Raw genomic sequence first — 17260 nt, 5'->3', positions numbered from 1 at the left:
GGTTATTATGTACTCATTTTTAAATTACTTTATGCTAAATTGTTAAATATTGTATTATTTTTAATATAACATATTATATCGAATAGTTTATAAAGAAATAATTGAATTATTTTTAATTGGCAAACATTAATTTAACCCTTTGTTGCCTTTTTATTCAACATTATTCTCAAAACCGGAAGTTCTGCCATTATTGAAACTTAAGACAAATAGAAATTTCTTATAAAATGTAATTTTTGAAATTTTTAATTATTATGTCTAAGTTTACATCAATTTAATGTAAATAAAGTTTATTTAAACATGTAGTTTGATTTTGTATACATACGATAATAAATTATTACTATCATAATAGATACAGTATACTGTATTACGATTAAGAAATAATTTTACGGTAATACATACAATGTAAAATTAGAATGGCGTTTATAATAGATTCTTAAACACACTTGGTACTTTTTATCGGACTGAAATTATGACCCCACAGATAACGACACTCGGTTATAACGTCAAAAAATTGCCAGTCCCATGGATGACGTTATAAATGGGTTAAACTGTATTTATATTATTTTGTCTTTTTATTTTAATAATTTAAATTGAAGCTAATTTGTTTCCATGTGTTTGTAAATAACTATATATTTTTAGTTTGCAAATTTTAATTTTGTTGAAGTGGTTATTTCATTAATTTTGAATAAACTTAATTATGATAGAAATGGTGTTTTATCATGTGATTGCATTTCTTTGTAATATTTGGATTACTTCATATGAATGTAATTGACACATGCATATATAGTAATATTATTCTTGATATTTAAGTCATTTGCTTGCAAAATAAATTGAACAACTAAGAAATTTCATTACAATAAAAAATTCTTAAAATTTCAATTTAAATGATATAAAAATTACATAAAGTGTTTTGGTTATTACTTATTAATATAAATATTTAAGAGATTTAAACATATACAAGCATTTAAATAAGTTGAGCCAAAAATGTGGCATTAATGTAAGTGTAGAGATGAAAGTTTTTATGCATTTTTGGTACAGAAAAAATGAAAAACTTTCAGTGAAAATTTTAAATTAAATGAAATATAAAACAACAGCAAAAAAATTTATTTAAAACTATTTAATCTCCGTAAATGTGTTCTTTTTTGTATCCCGCAGGTGCCTTTTAAAACCTTTGTGATTTGACTATCTGGTATTAGTTCAATAAATAAATGATTGAAACATAATTAATGTTTATTTTTCATATTAAACTTATTCAAAAGCAAATAAAAACAAATTATAAAAAATATCAAATGTTTTACAAAATATTGGGATTGAATAAAATAAAATAATTTAAATTAAAATATGCATAATATAATTATAAAGTAATATAATACGAATTTTAAAAAAATGAAATAAATGGCTGTACGTTAAAACAAAAATATAATATGAACAATATCATAGAATAAAAGTATAAAATAGACAATATCGTAGAATAAAAATATAACTATTGGTACAAATAGTAAAAAAAATATCAAATACAAAGTAAATAATATATTTTACTAATAGATTCAGTATTCAATTAGGCGAATTGGTGGAGATAGTATTGGAATCAATGGTTTTATGCATAAGTACTTGTGTAAAACTAGGGATCAAGTCAACTTTTCATTTTATTTTCTTTCTGAAGCAAATTAAAACTAAAATAAACCTATTTAGCTAATTCTTTATCAGTTGTATCTAGTCTTATTTTTAGTGTTATTAGTCTGATTTATAATTTTTAGTCTTATATAAATGAATTGAGGAGAGAGCTGTAGATTGAGACAAATACTACATATATCATATTTGAGATTAAAAAATAATAAAATATTAATTTTTAATTTCTAAAGGAAACAAAATGCAAATCAATTGATCACTTTATTGATATATTGAACTGCGTGAAATACATTTAAAGATTTCAAAATTCATAAAATATTTTGTAACTTTTTTTATATTATGTTAATCTGCGGAATGGAAATAAAACAAAAATTATTTTCGGCAGATCAATCTAACTAATGTTTTATTTCATAAACATTTTAAATTTATTCCATTTAATTAATATTCACTTATAATGCAGATAATGTCTTATTTAGCTGATGTAAGTCTACTCCATATTTTTTATTTCTGATGATGGTAATAGATAATATAACTCTTTATTTGTGTTATTTTTTAACAAGTATGACTTTGTGTCTGATATTTTTTTTATTCATTTCTACATGCATATCAAAATGGATTTCATTCTTTAATCTCATATTTAAAGTAGATCACTTGATATGATAGTTACTGTTTAAAATTATGCATAGAATATGAAATTACGAGTTGATTTTTATATGAATTTAAGTTTAAGTCAATTCTTTAGTCTTTTAAAATGAAGAACATACATGTGTTTATTCCATTTAAATACGAGTCATATATATTATTTTTGTTCTATCATCTGAATAGATTTTTAAAGAGAGCAACTTCAAATTTTCAGAATTTTGAGTGTAATTTTTTTCAAAAGAGTGAGTTTTGATCCCCAGAAATGTTTTTAATTACCTTGTTTACATTTACATTTTATTAAGACATATTAAAAAATACTGGTAAGTAACATGAGTGGCACTTTTTCAGAAAATATATTATAAACAGATCTGTTGTGGGTGAATGTTATCTGATAGCCTTGTTCTGATTACAAAATGCTCAGTGTTTTATAATGTAATAAAAATAAATCAATGATCTAATTAATATTAAAGTAAACAATAATAAAATGACAAATTAAATCAGGTTACTGAGTGATTGATTTTAAAGGTTAGCAACAGTAAAAATAATTTGGCTCTGGTATATCGTAATTTGTTATTAATTTTGTTAATTAAATAATTTTAAAACATTTCTAAATGAACTAATTCAGAAATATCTGGTCTTGTCTTTCATCTATCTAACTCTGTTCTTGAGATCAAGGAAAGACAGGTGGATGGCAGTGGGTATTTATAGGTTACAATTTTTTCAAATTGCAGCCCAACAAGATTTGAAATTTAAAAAAAGTAGTTGAGAAAATTATATTGTAATCTCTAGTATTTATTACCTGAAGTTTTATTTGATGTATGTTTACAAGTGCTTATTCAGTCAGTGGCAGGATATAGAAACATAAAGTAAAATTTAAGAATTGAATTTTGATATTATTGCAATTCTGAATGTGCAGTCATTTAAAGATTTCTTTCATTCTTGTTAAAATAACCAGAAAATAATAGAATTTAGCTCTCCTGTGTTGAAAAATAGTTTTCTCAGGTCCACTGTTACACAAAGACAAAATCAAATAATTCCAATTCACTAAAATGTATGGTTTTTAGAGTAATGATAAAGTGATGAACAATGCTTATCATAATAAATATGCAAAATAGTGTTTGATACAGCATGCAAATTATTTTGTACTTTAACAAGGAACAGTGGAAGATTTCAGAATTATATAAATGAAAGCAAGTCGTGAAGGCTGTAGATACATGTAAACATATAGAAGTGTGTTTATGCCAGAGGAATAATCAACAGAATTGGAGAAATGACTATAAGCAAACTTATGTGAGTGCAGAACTCCAAAAAATATTTGTAGAAAAAATTATATAGAGATTACTTGAGAATTAAGTAAAAGTGAGCTATAGTTCAAAGTTTACTTCACCAAAAGTCATGCTCTATAGCAGGGGTGGGCAACCCATGGCCCACATTTTTTTTTGTGGCTTGCATTACATAAAATATAAATAAATATATCAATTTCCCAGCTTAAGGAAGTATGCAGCAAAAATTCACACATTATTTTCTACAACTTATGTATGTGAATAGTTTTTCCTGCAATGAATTTAGTAAAAATCAAAACAAGAAGCAGACTCACATCAAAACTAATTTAAAACTAGCAGTGACTAATATTTAACCAAATATTTCTAATATATTACATTTACAAGTAAATAAATTGTGATTTACTGGCATTTTTTTTTTTCCTTTTATATGGCTCGTGTCAGTTCAAAAGTTTTGAAATGTGGCCCTTATGTAGAAAAAGGTTGCCCATCCCTGTTCTATAGTTCATGGAAACAAAGTTATGAAGGAAAAATGGCCTTAAATGACAAGGATTTTAAACAACTTGTAAGACATATCCAGAAAAATCATATAGCTACTGAGTTGATCATTTGGGCAAGAATTGTACTAAACAAAGATTATCAATGTCTCTGATGTGACAATAATTAAATACATAGAATACACATTCTACTGTGCCAAGAAAAAACTACAGTAGAGCATCAGTTAACTGAAAGAGTTCCAGTCTGCAAATTCAAAATTTCCACTAGTGCTGTGGCACTGCAGCACTCCCCCTCCCTGCCAATCTAAACTGTAGGCCTAGTTTAATGTACTACATTATGTAAGGTATGTGTTTGTAAGATGTGTGATAGAAAATATATACAGTACAGTTTTGTGTTTAATATATTTTTTCGTAAATGATCAGTTATCCAAACAATCTCAGTCCCGAATTGTTTCGGATAATCGATGCTCTACTGTACACCAAAGGAAAAATTCAAAATTAAAACTACATACCATATACACAATCTTCCAGCAAATATGTATTTGAATCTTATATCAAAAGGTTTTACACCAACCTTTTATGTTACATCAAAGATCAGCAAGTAGTAAAGATTGGCATGGGCTAGAATTACATGGAACTGGTTTGTGAAATACATACTGTGGTTGGATAAATCCTGCTTTTCACCTAGTATACGATACAGATGGAAGGAAAGTAATATGGATGTGGTGTGAAACCGACCTTCCAAACTTATCTAGAGTACAACAAATAAGTTGTTTCAGTTTGTGGGGTTGATTTTTTGCAGAGAGACTTGGTCAACTACATTTCTACATCAAATCCATTGCCACAAAAGACAACATCAAAATATTGGAAGAAAATTTTTCCCAATCTAGAACCAAATTGTTCCAGAGGAAGAAATGCACTTTCCAAAAAGAAAATACAAAGCCACATACAATAAGAATAACCACAGCTTGGTTTTGGAAAAATAAAAGACTGACCTTTTGTCTCAGTCTGTGTAGTCCAGATCTTAATCCAATCAAAAACGTGTATCTAAAGAACAAAGTTAATAAACAAAAACTAACAACATTCTTCCAGCAAAATGTTGAAAAGCTGTGCTAATGGGATTAAATTCTTCAGAACAAATACAGCAACTAGTTGATTCAGTGTCTAAATGTATTGAAGTGATTCAGTGAAGAGGCATCTCAACTAAGTATTGAACTTTACTATATTGTATAAAACTTTGCACTCTATACAAAATGAATTGAATTAGGTTGAAGAAACTATTTTCATATTCATTAGTAAAAGTGTTGCAATTATTTTTTATGATCAGCTTTTATATATATATATATATATATGTATGTATGTATGTATATGTATTGGGTTGTTCGGAAAGTTCGTAGCGATTTTTGATAGCCGACAGTTGAGACACCGATTGACGCAAAAATGATTAGAATTGTACAAACCAATGAATATTACGATAAATGACCTTGAGACGCGTCCGTTACAAAAAAACCGTTAAGATTATTCAAATAGCGTTTAATTTGGCTCATTGCAAAAATGGATGCAAACAACGTGCATTATCGACACTTGTTTCTTTTCTTTTTTCGTAAACGCAAAAATGCTGTACAAACAGCAAAAAAGATATGTGATGTTTATGGTGGGAGTGCTGTATCAGAATCAACTGTTCGAAAGTGGTTTGCAAAATTTAAAACGGTTAATTTCAGCCTTGAAGATGCTCCTCGCTCAGGAAGACCTCCTGTTATTGAAGAGGACCAAATCAAAGCATTATTGGATGAAAACCCTCATTACACAACTCGAGAGATTGCAGACATAGTGAAGTCATCAAACAGTACTGTATTTCAACATCTAAAGAAGCTCGGATACGTGAATCGTTATGACATTTGGATACCTCACGACTTAACGGAAAAAAACTTACTGGATCGCATCTCCATTTGTGATTCTCTTGAAAGACGAAATGAAAATGACCCTTTTCTGAAGCGTTTAGTGACAGGTGATGAAAAGTGGATCATTTATAACAACATCAGCCGAAAACGATCGTGGGGTAAGAAAAATGAATCACCATTAAAAACTCCAAAGGCCGGTCTTCATCCAAAGAAGGTCATGCTCACTGTCTGGTGGGATTGGAAAGGAATCCTGTACTATGAGCTGCTTCCACAGAATCAAACAATTGATTCTGATAAGTATTGTTCCCAATTGGATAAGCTGAACATGGCAATTAAAGAAAAACGTCCGGAACTGGCCAATAGAAAAGGCATTGTGTTTCACCAAGATAATGCCAGACCTCACATGTCTTTACGAACACGCCAAAAATTATTGGAACTAGGCTGGGATGTTTTACCCCACCCCCCTTACTCACCCGACCTTGCCCCGTCGGACTACCATTTGTTCCGTTCTCTACAAAATTCCCTTCATGATAAAAACTTTGATACTTTGGAAGCTTGCAAAAACCACGTGGATCAGTTTTTCGCGGAAAAAACTGGAAAGTTCTACGAAGAGGGTATCATGAAGCTGCCCCATAGATGGCAACACGTCATTAAAAACAATGGCGCATACATAATGGAATAAAAGTATATTTTTAGTATTAAAACAATTTCTTTTATTTCTCTTAAAAATTGCTACGAACTTTCCGAACAACCCAATATATATCATGATTGAGTGCAAAAAAAATTGCACTCAATCATGTATTTTTCAAAAGTTTCACATGCTGAAATGTCAATTTGAAGTTTGAACTGTTTTGATTTTGTCATTCTATTTGATCTTCTTTTGCTCGTTATCAATTATCAATGCCAATTATACAAAATCAACAAACATTCATAAATTGACAATTACTTTTATAATAATCAAATTTACTTTTTGTATTTAATTTACATTTCTCAAGTTACTGAATACCACTGATTATGCAAATTAAGTTATTTCGTCGACAAATTACCATGAAAAGTATACTTTAGAAATATATAACTATAAAAACTTAACTCAAAAAAGAAGGAAAGAATCTGTACTATTTTCTTATAATGTTTGTAAATGGTATCATTTAATTTACTCTGCCTTTTGATATTTCTAAAAATACAGGAAAAGGTTTAATTTTTCTTATATTTTTTAATTCAAAACTTTCTTCTTTCTTTACTGTATTCTAATTTCTTCTCATGCTGTCTCCATTCATCAATCATGATGAAAAAAATCCTATAATTCTTCCGTCATCACAATTGAAGCTTTGTTTAAATTTATGTTTTGCTTATATCTACATACACACTTTTTTTATTGTGGACATGTTTTGGTATAAATAAAATATTTATTTTTATAATATACATTTTAAATATAGCAATACAAGGACTTCTTACTAGTAGAGGGCATTAGTAGTAAAAATTAGCAAGCAAAAGTTAACCATTTTTGATCATGTGACTGATAGAGGTGTAAAAAGAAAGTTAAATATGGAAAAAAGAACAGGTGAAGGTTTTATAAATTTAAAGTGAAATTAAAAGTTTCTGTAAATTTTAAAAAAATAGAACTTTTGAAAATTAAATTCAGAGAGATTAAACTTTTTCCTGCACTTTTAGAAATGTTAGAAGTTAATTTAACCAAGATATATATGATCTTGTTTGAAACAACACTATTGTTTAAAAAGAAAATATTACCAGTTCTTTTTCTTCCTCTGTCTGTAAGCAATTTTTTATATTTACAGATTTCTACAATGTATGTTGTTTATATGAATTTTCAGTAAAAGTATTTAATTTGTATAAATTATTAGCAACACACAATAATTTAAGATAATAAATTAATTGTGAAAACTGAATTTGAATGCTTAACAAACATCTATCATTATAATTTTTGTCTGATTATTTTGTATAATAATGACATGAGTAAAACGAACCTAAAATGAATTTTGTAAGTTTTTTTTTAGCAAGTAAAGATATCAATTGCTAGTTGTGCATTAATAGTAATAGTGAAGTATTCATCTGATTTAGTTTCTTTTGATAATAAAATTGATTTTTGCTTATTAGATTCAGAAGTTCAATATTAAATATTTGATTTTTCACATGACAGGAAACAATTTTTTCCATGCATTGAAATAGTTTAAAGTGAAAGCAATATTGTCATCTCACTTATTTAATTTTGAAATATTGTTTTCGATAAATGAATGACAATTACAATAATTGTAACAATATAATTTGAAAGTATGGTGAAGTGTCGAAAATTTGGACTAATGGGTGCAGACCCCATCCAGATTTTCAAATACACATGTAAATGCCAAATACATTGTAAATCAAGTTTAGGTGTTCAAAGTTTGTACTTATTTCTACATTTCTTGTGAAATACTGGCTCAAGGATTCAAAATATAATTTATAGAATCATTATTTTGAAACAATAAATACATTGATCATAATTTCAAAATTAAATTACTAATTCTGAATGAATGTTAGACCATTAACGATGCAAGACCGAAAGAATATCAACAATGAAGTTACCATTGAAATGGGTTAATATCCATTTTTTGATGGCTTAATCGCTTTACTGTATATTCTTTGTAGCTGCTGTGTTGACAAATCTCTGGTGAAAAGAGAGAGAGTGATTTAAATTTCTCTCTTTTCACCAGAGATTTGTCATTCTGAATAGCAACAAATATTTTTAGTTGTCAGAAAACTTTGTTAAAATGTGATCATGATTCACAAAATAGAAAAATTCATCAGTAAGGGTATTGCTGCCATTGCAATATTTGTTCTTTCTATTTTTTTGCAGCAGTTTATTTTCTATATGAACTAAATATCAAAATAAACTTCAATTTTAAGCTTATTATTATATAATAAATAAAACAAAAATTTTTTGTTACATTGCTTCATTTTAGAAACCTTGTTCAAAAAAATTTTCCTTTTAGAAACCTTGTTCAAAAAAATTTTCTGTCTTATAATGGAAACTTGATGGGTTGTAACAGTTAGGCCATTGATCGGAATGCAGTGATTCTGTTTTGTTTAGTCCAGGGCTTCTTAAACTATGGGTCGCTTAGCGAAATCTTGGGGTCACGAGATTTTAATGCAAAATATTGAAAATAATTTGTGAGATTTTGAAAATGGCATGCTTTGTGTTGTAGGTTTCGTGAGTTGCACTTTGTGTCACTTCTGGTGCAGCGAGACAACGATTCAGCAATTGTAGTGTTTGTAGTGTGAACTAGTGTAGTGTTGTTGCTTTTCAGTGTATTCAGTTGTCCCTGTTCCATTGTAACACAAGAGTGAACTGTGGTAGTATAGTAGGTGTAGTACACCATTATTGTTTTTGCAAATTTGTATATATCTTCAATACATATGTATATTTTCATTGTATTTCATGTGTATATTGCAAAATATTTATATATCTTTATTTTATATTTTTGGGGGGAGGGGGGTCGCGAAAAAAATCACAATCATAAATGAGGTTGTGAATAAAAAAAGTTTAAGAAGCCCTGGTTTAGTCAATTACTGTTTAGTAAACTAATTTTTTTACAATGTTTTATTTTGTATTATTAAGTAAATGTGACTAACTAATATGAAACTGATTCTACATTAGAGTTTAAAAATGAAGCAAATGAAACAAAATGGTAATGTTGCTGTGCATAAACAAAACAAAACGAAATGTTGCACACTCAAGCTAAGACTGTCATTTTAAACATATAATCTTTAATCATCAAAATTCATTTATTAGTGATGAAAAGATCAAAGAGAGTATGCTTACTAGGGAGCTTGATTCCTTGGCTGCTGTAAGCAGCCCAACTCTATATTTGCTTTACCTGCTTGCCCATGTGCTTTGTGCACTTCTTCCCAATGTGGAATATTCATAACAATGAGTTTTTTCCATGCATTGAAATAGTTTAAAGTAAAAGCAATATTGATGATTCAACCACAATTGTGATGATTCAACCTGCACAAAAGATTGGCTCCCTCTCAACCCAACCACCACTTGCTTTGCTCCCTTTACTCAACCTCCTGTAAGGTGGGCAGCCTAACTTCTCACCCCTGTTCATTTTGCTCTTCTCAGCCCAACCCTCTTTTCTTCACTCATTTGTTCAAAAATTTTGTGACAATTCATCAATTTCCAATGCTTTTATTTCTAATTATAATTTATTTAAAATCAGCATGTAACCCACTGCACATCCTGCACCATCTTTCAAATTGTTCATACATTTGTAATTTCATGCAAAAATAACTCATGTTTTTTTTAATACAATAAGTAGTCTGTATAGACTTGATGACTAACTACCCTCAGATACAACTCATAATTATTCATTAGTCAATAGTTCACTTTACTTGTTAAATGCATTTTATAATTAATGAATATAATTAACTTTTAGCTTTTATACATTATGTATATTATGAAATATTACATATATAATTAAGTTACAAACAATTATTATTTATTTTTCAGACTTCAACCAGCCCATCTGCCCATGCTTCTGGAAGTGAAAGAATGGATAATCAGACCCCTGCTCAGAGACAAGCAGCTGCGAAATTAGCTTTACGTAAACAACTAGAGAAAACTTTATTGCAGATTCCACCTCCTAAACCACCTCCACCAGAAATGCATTTTATCCCTAATGCTAATAATCAGGAATTTATATGTTTGTTAGGATTGGAAAAAGTTGTTGACTCTATTACTGATGGTATCCAGGATGGTCGAGCACCGCCTGAACCATTTGAATGTGTACAGTGTGGTACTGATTTCACTCCTGTTTGGAAATGGCAAGAATCTAGAGGTAAACAACCATCTGTCATTTGTGAAATTTGTGTTACATCAAATATCAAGAAGGCGCTAAAAGCTGAGCACACAAATCGGCTTAAAACAGCATTTGTAAAAGCATTGCAACAAGAACAAGAAATAGAACAACGCATGTCACAGGCAGCTGTAAGTCCTCCTCCTCCTTCTACTACTCCTCATAATCGCAGCTCTACTCCTACTTCCATAGTAGTTTCATCCTCAGGGCAGCAGTCTGTATCCAACTTTACATCGTCACATAGTCCAGTTCATGGATCATTATCTAGAATTAGTAGCAGTGCTGTGGCAAATTCATCAGCTCTTCTTCAACACATGCCAAAACTTTCTGTGGCTCATCAGTCCTTACTTCAAGCTCAGGCTCAACAGTTGCAACAACTAGCACATCAGCCTCAACCAGCTCACATGATTCCATTTGCTCCTATGTTAGCAGCCCAAGCTTATTCCTATCAAATGCTTGGGAAATCTCCTATCACTTCAGCTGATATCCAAAGACAATATTTGTTGGACATGATTCCTCCATGTTCTTTACCTCAAGGTACACTAAACTGGAAAACATGATTCTTCTATTTCTTTAGTGTCTTCAAATATCTGAGAGACCGCTGCCATTTCCTAAATCCAAAGTCATTTATTTACAGCGAGAGAATCTCAGAGTACAATGGTGGATCTGATACCTCAAACTATTGTGTGTAATATTTTATCATGAGATTTTTTTGTAAACTTTCATGGCTCAAATGATTTTTACACAACAGATCTGCAAATCATTATTCATTTCTCAGCTAGTATAAGGAATATGGCATTTTTGTTACAGCACACTCCAAGTGTGTAACACTTTGTTTCTTCTCAAAGTAATATATGGAGATTATCTTTTGGAATCTGCAAATTTTGTCTTAATGTAGTAGACTATATTTTCATAAAACAAGTTTCACACTCACAACAATTTTGTGAAGTGGGTATATCTTACCAGCAAAGTTGCCTACTTAGATTTTGCATTAAGTAGATTGCAGAAATGTAATGTAGGCAGTCACAACTTTCAGATTGTTAAATTAAGAAATATTAAGAAACAAGAAACTTTATAAAGACAGAATTGTGCAATAGTTTCTTGATACATTATTTTCAGTTATTATGCAAATACAACACCAATTTTTTTTAACTGAAAACATTTTAGTAATACTCAAATCAATATGATGCAAGGGGAAATAAATATATTTTACACCATGTTAAAAAGTGCAATAATGTACAAGGAAAGTGAAAGCGAGATGCACTTACTATAAATGTGTTAAACTGGTATTGTTTCTCAATTTGCTATCTGCAGCAGGGATTTATCTTTAACCTAATAATCAGGCATATGATTCCTCTATCTGCTTCATGGCTTTGTTAAATAACAATATTTGTCTTTGGTCCACATAAACAAAAATGTGCTTGTTTGGGTAGGGGTATTTGGATTCATCCCATCTCTAATGTTGCGACTAGTACTGTATCTACATATTCTGTAATCATTGTATTTTATTGAATTTGAGGAAAAAATTTTTTGTTTGACCAGCACATACATGTGTGCTGATTAATGTGTTGTATAATAGCATGACATTCATATTAATTTATATAATAAATGCATCTTTCTCTTCAAGTTTTTATTACTTTACTTTATTGATAACATACACTGACTTTTGTTCAAGATATAAAAAAATTTTGTTTTTAATATATATTGATCAATGTTTAAAATTTCTATAAATAAATTTTAAAAATTAAGAATCTGTGTTACTATTTCCACTAACAATTACACTAGACTTTGGCACTATTCTTAATACTTCTGTTTCAAACTCATTTTCAAACCATGCTGTTATGTGTAAATTGTCAACAGTGAAATAATATAATCTGTCTGAACACTTTTTTCTTCGATAGCTTGATCGAGGATCGACTTTCAATAACTGTCTAATTGCTTCTTTAATCTGTTCTGGTTCTTGTAAAAATTCTAAACAAAACTCACAGTCTGAACTATGAGTGTCGATTTTCTTGTGAAAATGTTTTAATGCATTTTCAGCTCTTAAAGAAAAACTAACATTCAGTTCATTAATGGGAGGAGATGCTATCCAAGATGCAATATTAACTGAATTGATTTTCGAGTCATTTTCATCAGAAATTTGCAAAGTGGCTTCATCTAAAGAAATTTTACAATCAGAAAAACAGTCTGCTAAAACTGTCTCATCACAAACTGACAAATTATTTTCTTTTGAATCAAATTTATGTGGGAAATCATAATTGGGTATATAAGGTTTAATATCCACAACTGGAGTACCATTTATCAGATCAACACCCATTAAATGTAGTGTGTCATCTGTAAAAAAAGAAAGAAAATTTAATTAAGCTATATTTTAAAGATATTTTTAAAAATTACCAACTTTCAATTTTTTCTAGACGAGTTAATGTTAATCCTAATGCATTTGGTCTGTGTGGAGAGCGGGTAGAAAATAATCCAACCGATTTTCCATTAAGTCGTGGTGGCTTTATTTTAGCTTTAGAAAACCTTGCAACAGAATCCTTTCTGTTTTTATGGAAGATAAACAAGATCCTATATAAAAAATGCATTTATATGTCAACAGCTGAGGGAAATATATATATATATATATTCAAATATAGCCATACTCCATTATCTGAATCTAATTGTTATCGAAAAAATTCAATATTGGGACATCTGGATATCAGGAAGTATTTTATGGAGTCACTTTCTATCTCATGCTTTTACTAACATAATTTTCAAACTTTTCGTAAATGCAATTTAAAGGAAATTTATATTTGAATTGAATAATCCTAGTATTGAGAATGGTAATGGATATTAAAGAAGATTGGTTGTAGTGGAAATTCAGATATCAAGGTATGACTATGTAATTATAACAGTCTCACCATATATGAGAATATTCTTCTAGACCCATCAGTGAATGTTCTGGATTAGTAAATGTTGATTTGAGAATCTTTAATCTCGCTTTACTTTGTGGACATACTGTGGGTTGATAAGGCGTTCCATTTTTTGTTTTGAAACAGGATTCTATGTATCCAATCGGTTGTAATGTATATTGAGTATTTTCTATGTAAAAAAAATAAAAATAAATAAATATATATATATATATATAAATAATAATGTTCTACAAATAACATATATTGTTACAAAAAATTGCTATAGAAACATTCTGACATGTGAAATAATCATGTTCAATTCTGAATCCTGTAAATTCCAAAATCAGTTAACTCGTTCCAGTATTGACTACTTACATATATACTCAAAATGCTCGTGTTAAGGAATGATGATTATTTTTAGTGAGTCATTTATGAAATTAACGTTTGGTCCCACTAATATATATACATATATATAGTAAAAATAGAATAAATAGTAAAAAGATGATTTGATTTTAAGAGATTGCATATAAGTAGTTTCCTATGTAGGTTCTAAAAATTTGAATATTAGATATTGGTTACAATACTTAATCATAAAATCAAAGTATCTCTGCCTGTATCTTGAAGTATTGTTAGTTTGATGATATTTCTAATATATAAAAACGATGCCAAAATATTTGATGGGAACATGATAAAAGTCAGTTTATTGTTTTAACTTTCATTGCCACATTGTTGAATACTGAATTTTCCTTCAAAACAATTACATATGAAAGGTGGTCATAAAATATTAATATATAATTATTTGTACTTAACTAATGATTTATAATGACAACATTTTGACTACCTTATTCTGTTATTAAATAATGGATTTGGTTAAGAACATAGCAAGAATTCCATGAATATCTTGTGCAACAACACTACAAAATTTATTATAGTGCCTATAAAATTATTGATTATTTACTACGTGGTGTTAATTAGTAAACACCTGTTAAAATAAAATTTTATTGGAGATATAAAGATTTTTTTAACATATATTCAAAAATTAATATGTGAAAAGTAAATGGGGAGATTTTATAAATACATTTAATTTAATGTATTTTAAATTTATATAATAAATTCATCAGAAATAAATAAATAAAAATATAAATTCATGAGGCTACTGACAATTGACAATTTTCCTTAATTAACCTTTTATTTGTAATTCACAGCAAAATTTCTATTTACAAACTAGAACTTAGAATTCTGTTTATGTTTAATTCAACAGTTTAATAATTGTCTTGGAAATGAAGAACTAATACCTACAATGAGAGAATTAATAAATACACAAACTTGTACATGAATTAAAGGATTTATGAAAAGTAGATGTGGTATTTCTCATGTCTTCAGTTCCTTCAATAGCATGTCTTAATAACAACATAACTATTACACTACAGAATGCAATACAGCTAAACGTAGGTCATCATAACGTAAGGAATTTTCAAATCCTTAAAATTCAAAACACCAATATTCAAGAAAGGAAATAATCTTTTAAATAAGTGCTTTAACTTCTAGACGTTTGATTAATTTCCTGGGTACTTTCCTCGTGAATAAATTAAAATTTTTGCAAATCTTTAAAGTTTAATAAAATGTTATATACGTATTTACTCACATAAAGGATGAGGTGTGACTTTAAAGATTAAAACAAAGAAAATTAAATTTATTAATACAATTCTAATTTTATTTCGTTTAATAACAAATAAAATATTATCAAATGCATATAAATGCACACATTGTCCTGCAAAAATTATTGGCATTTTAAACTTTAGGGAAAAATTTTGTGATTTTGGAATTTCAATTTGGTATTCAATTGAAAAGCTTTGCTTTTCCTATTATCTTTACTCCTGACAATACACAAGAATGATTCAAACGACCCAGAAAAATAGTTTCGTTTTAAATGCCAAAGGATGAGAGCATCTGGTAAAAAAATGTGAATACATGGTTCACAAAAATTATTGCAAAAAATCCTTCACTTGCACATATAGGACGACCTAGGCTTTTGAAGCAGTAAAAAATGAATAAAAACCTTGTCTTATACGCAAATAAATACGTTATGTCAAAACCATTTTATTTTTAAATCAAAATTAAAATATATTTAAATAAAAGATTGAAATTTAATTAATTTATAAGCTATTAATATACAAGTGTGATTTTCTTTAAATCCGCGCAAAATCAAGTGCTCTATCTCATACAAATATTTATCGTAGATTGATAAATTTTACAGAAAACATCAATGTTACTCAGTTTTTAGAAAAAATTATTCTTGGGAAAAGTGATTATTAAAAGTATTAATTAATTAATTTTTAAAAATCAGAATTATAAAACATCCATATGAAGACACATTTTTAGTTTGTTGTTTAATGTAAAAATTTTCCATATAGGTGAAAATTACTAACCTTTTAGGTTAATGTTACCTTAGGTAGCCAAGATGGCGGCTCGTCTCTAATTCCAGCAAGGAAACAGTCGGGATGCACGTTCTAACCTAACCTATTCTAATAAATTACCATAATTATTAGCAACCAAATTATTAGAATAGGTTAGGTTAGAACGTGCATCCCCACTGTTTCCTTGCTGGAATTAGAGACGAGCCGCCATCTTGGCTACCTAAGGTAACATTAACCAAAACGGGTTTATATAAATAAAAAAGTATAAAAATCAAACCATCATTCATAACACTTGTTGGCTTTGAACTGGAAGTAATGAGATTTTTCACTTCTTCAATATTTTTCTCAAAATTTTTCTTCATTTTAAACATGGCATCTCTATATATAAAAGAAAAAATACATACATATACACGTGTATATACCGTTTCCCACGCATAAAGCTGTATACAATATTTAATTAACACAAACCGGATATTTTTCAATTCCTTTCTACAAATTTGAAGTTGTTTACTTAACTCCACATTCATAGTTATTTTTAAATTATTACTTAACGCTGAATATCGTAAAATCAATTAACGTAAAGATCAGAATCGTCGTCAGCTGATAGTCAAGTAAAATTGTAAACATCCGGCAATCGAAGACATGGCATTCAATCGAACGTGTTGCCAGATATCCAAACAAAAATTCGTCAGTTACAAGTAGAAAATTGTTCGTGATTTTTCGCTGTTTTGTGTAAATTAATAGCGGTATAAAATTAAAACTTACATTTACGAGTTTGTTTGTTTTATTTAGCTGCATTTTTATTTTTGGCTCTTTCCATCCTAGCAGGGCTTTGGGACGGCCGGTGGCCGAGCACAGAAATTTGTAGTGCTCCGCTGCTCCGTTATGCATATTTTTTTAGTATTTGAGCCGTTGAAAATAGAAGTGGCATAAGTCATAAAATTTAAAAATTGAGTTTAGTCCATGTTTGAAATCCTCCGACATAGTTCTGTTTTGTTTAGAATGAAAGTGGCTTTAGTCATTAGTACAGAAATTCACCACTAGGAACAGCACTAATATTCATTTCTTACATTTGATTTTTCAATAACAATTTTAACAAACCATTAAATATTAAATTAAATTAAAGTTATTTTGCATTGTTAAGTTTACA

General features: G+C 28.8%; 2 protein-coding genes across 9 annotated transcripts in view; one reads left to right on the top strand and one right to left on the bottom strand.

The window, feature by feature from the left end:
* The window catches only part of LOC136984283 (transcriptional repressor p66-beta-like), a 41616-nt gene extending 29188 nt beyond the window's left edge, over positions 1–12428 (top strand). For all 8 annotated transcript variants that reach the window (XM_067281207.1, XM_067281206.1, XM_067281209.1 and 5 more), the window contains one exon: positions 10457–12428. In XM_067281207.1, the coding sequence (XP_067137308.1) occupies positions 10457–11362 (906 nt within the window). In that variant the 3' untranslated portion in view covers positions 11363–12428. The remainder of the gene's footprint in view (positions 1–10456) is intronic.
* Positions 11274–16760, bottom strand: LOC136984285 (tRNA (adenine(37)-N6)-methyltransferase-like). Its single transcript, XM_067281214.1, has 5 exons — positions 16579–16760; positions 16388–16488; positions 13703–13883; positions 13201–13370; positions 11274–13136 (listed from the first exon to the last, which is right to left on the bottom strand). Exons 1-5 carry the CDS (start codon positions 16635–16637, stop codon positions 12547–12549), a joined length of 1101 nt encoding a protein of 366 aa, XP_067137315.1. The 5' UTR covers positions 16638–16760; the 3' UTR covers positions 11274–12546.
* Positions 16761–17260: the final 500 nt, after the last annotated feature.

The sequence above is a fragment of the Centruroides vittatus genome, unplaced genomic scaffold, assembly GCF_030686945.1.
Source record: "Centruroides vittatus isolate TY-2023 unplaced genomic scaffold, ASM3068694v2 contig_911, whole genome shotgun sequence".
Lineage (NCBI taxonomy): Eukaryota > Metazoa > Arthropoda > Arachnida > Scorpiones > Buthidae > Centruroides > Centruroides vittatus.
The sequence above is the reverse complement of the archived record's forward strand: the minus strand, read 5'-3'. Positions and strand labels throughout refer to the sequence as shown.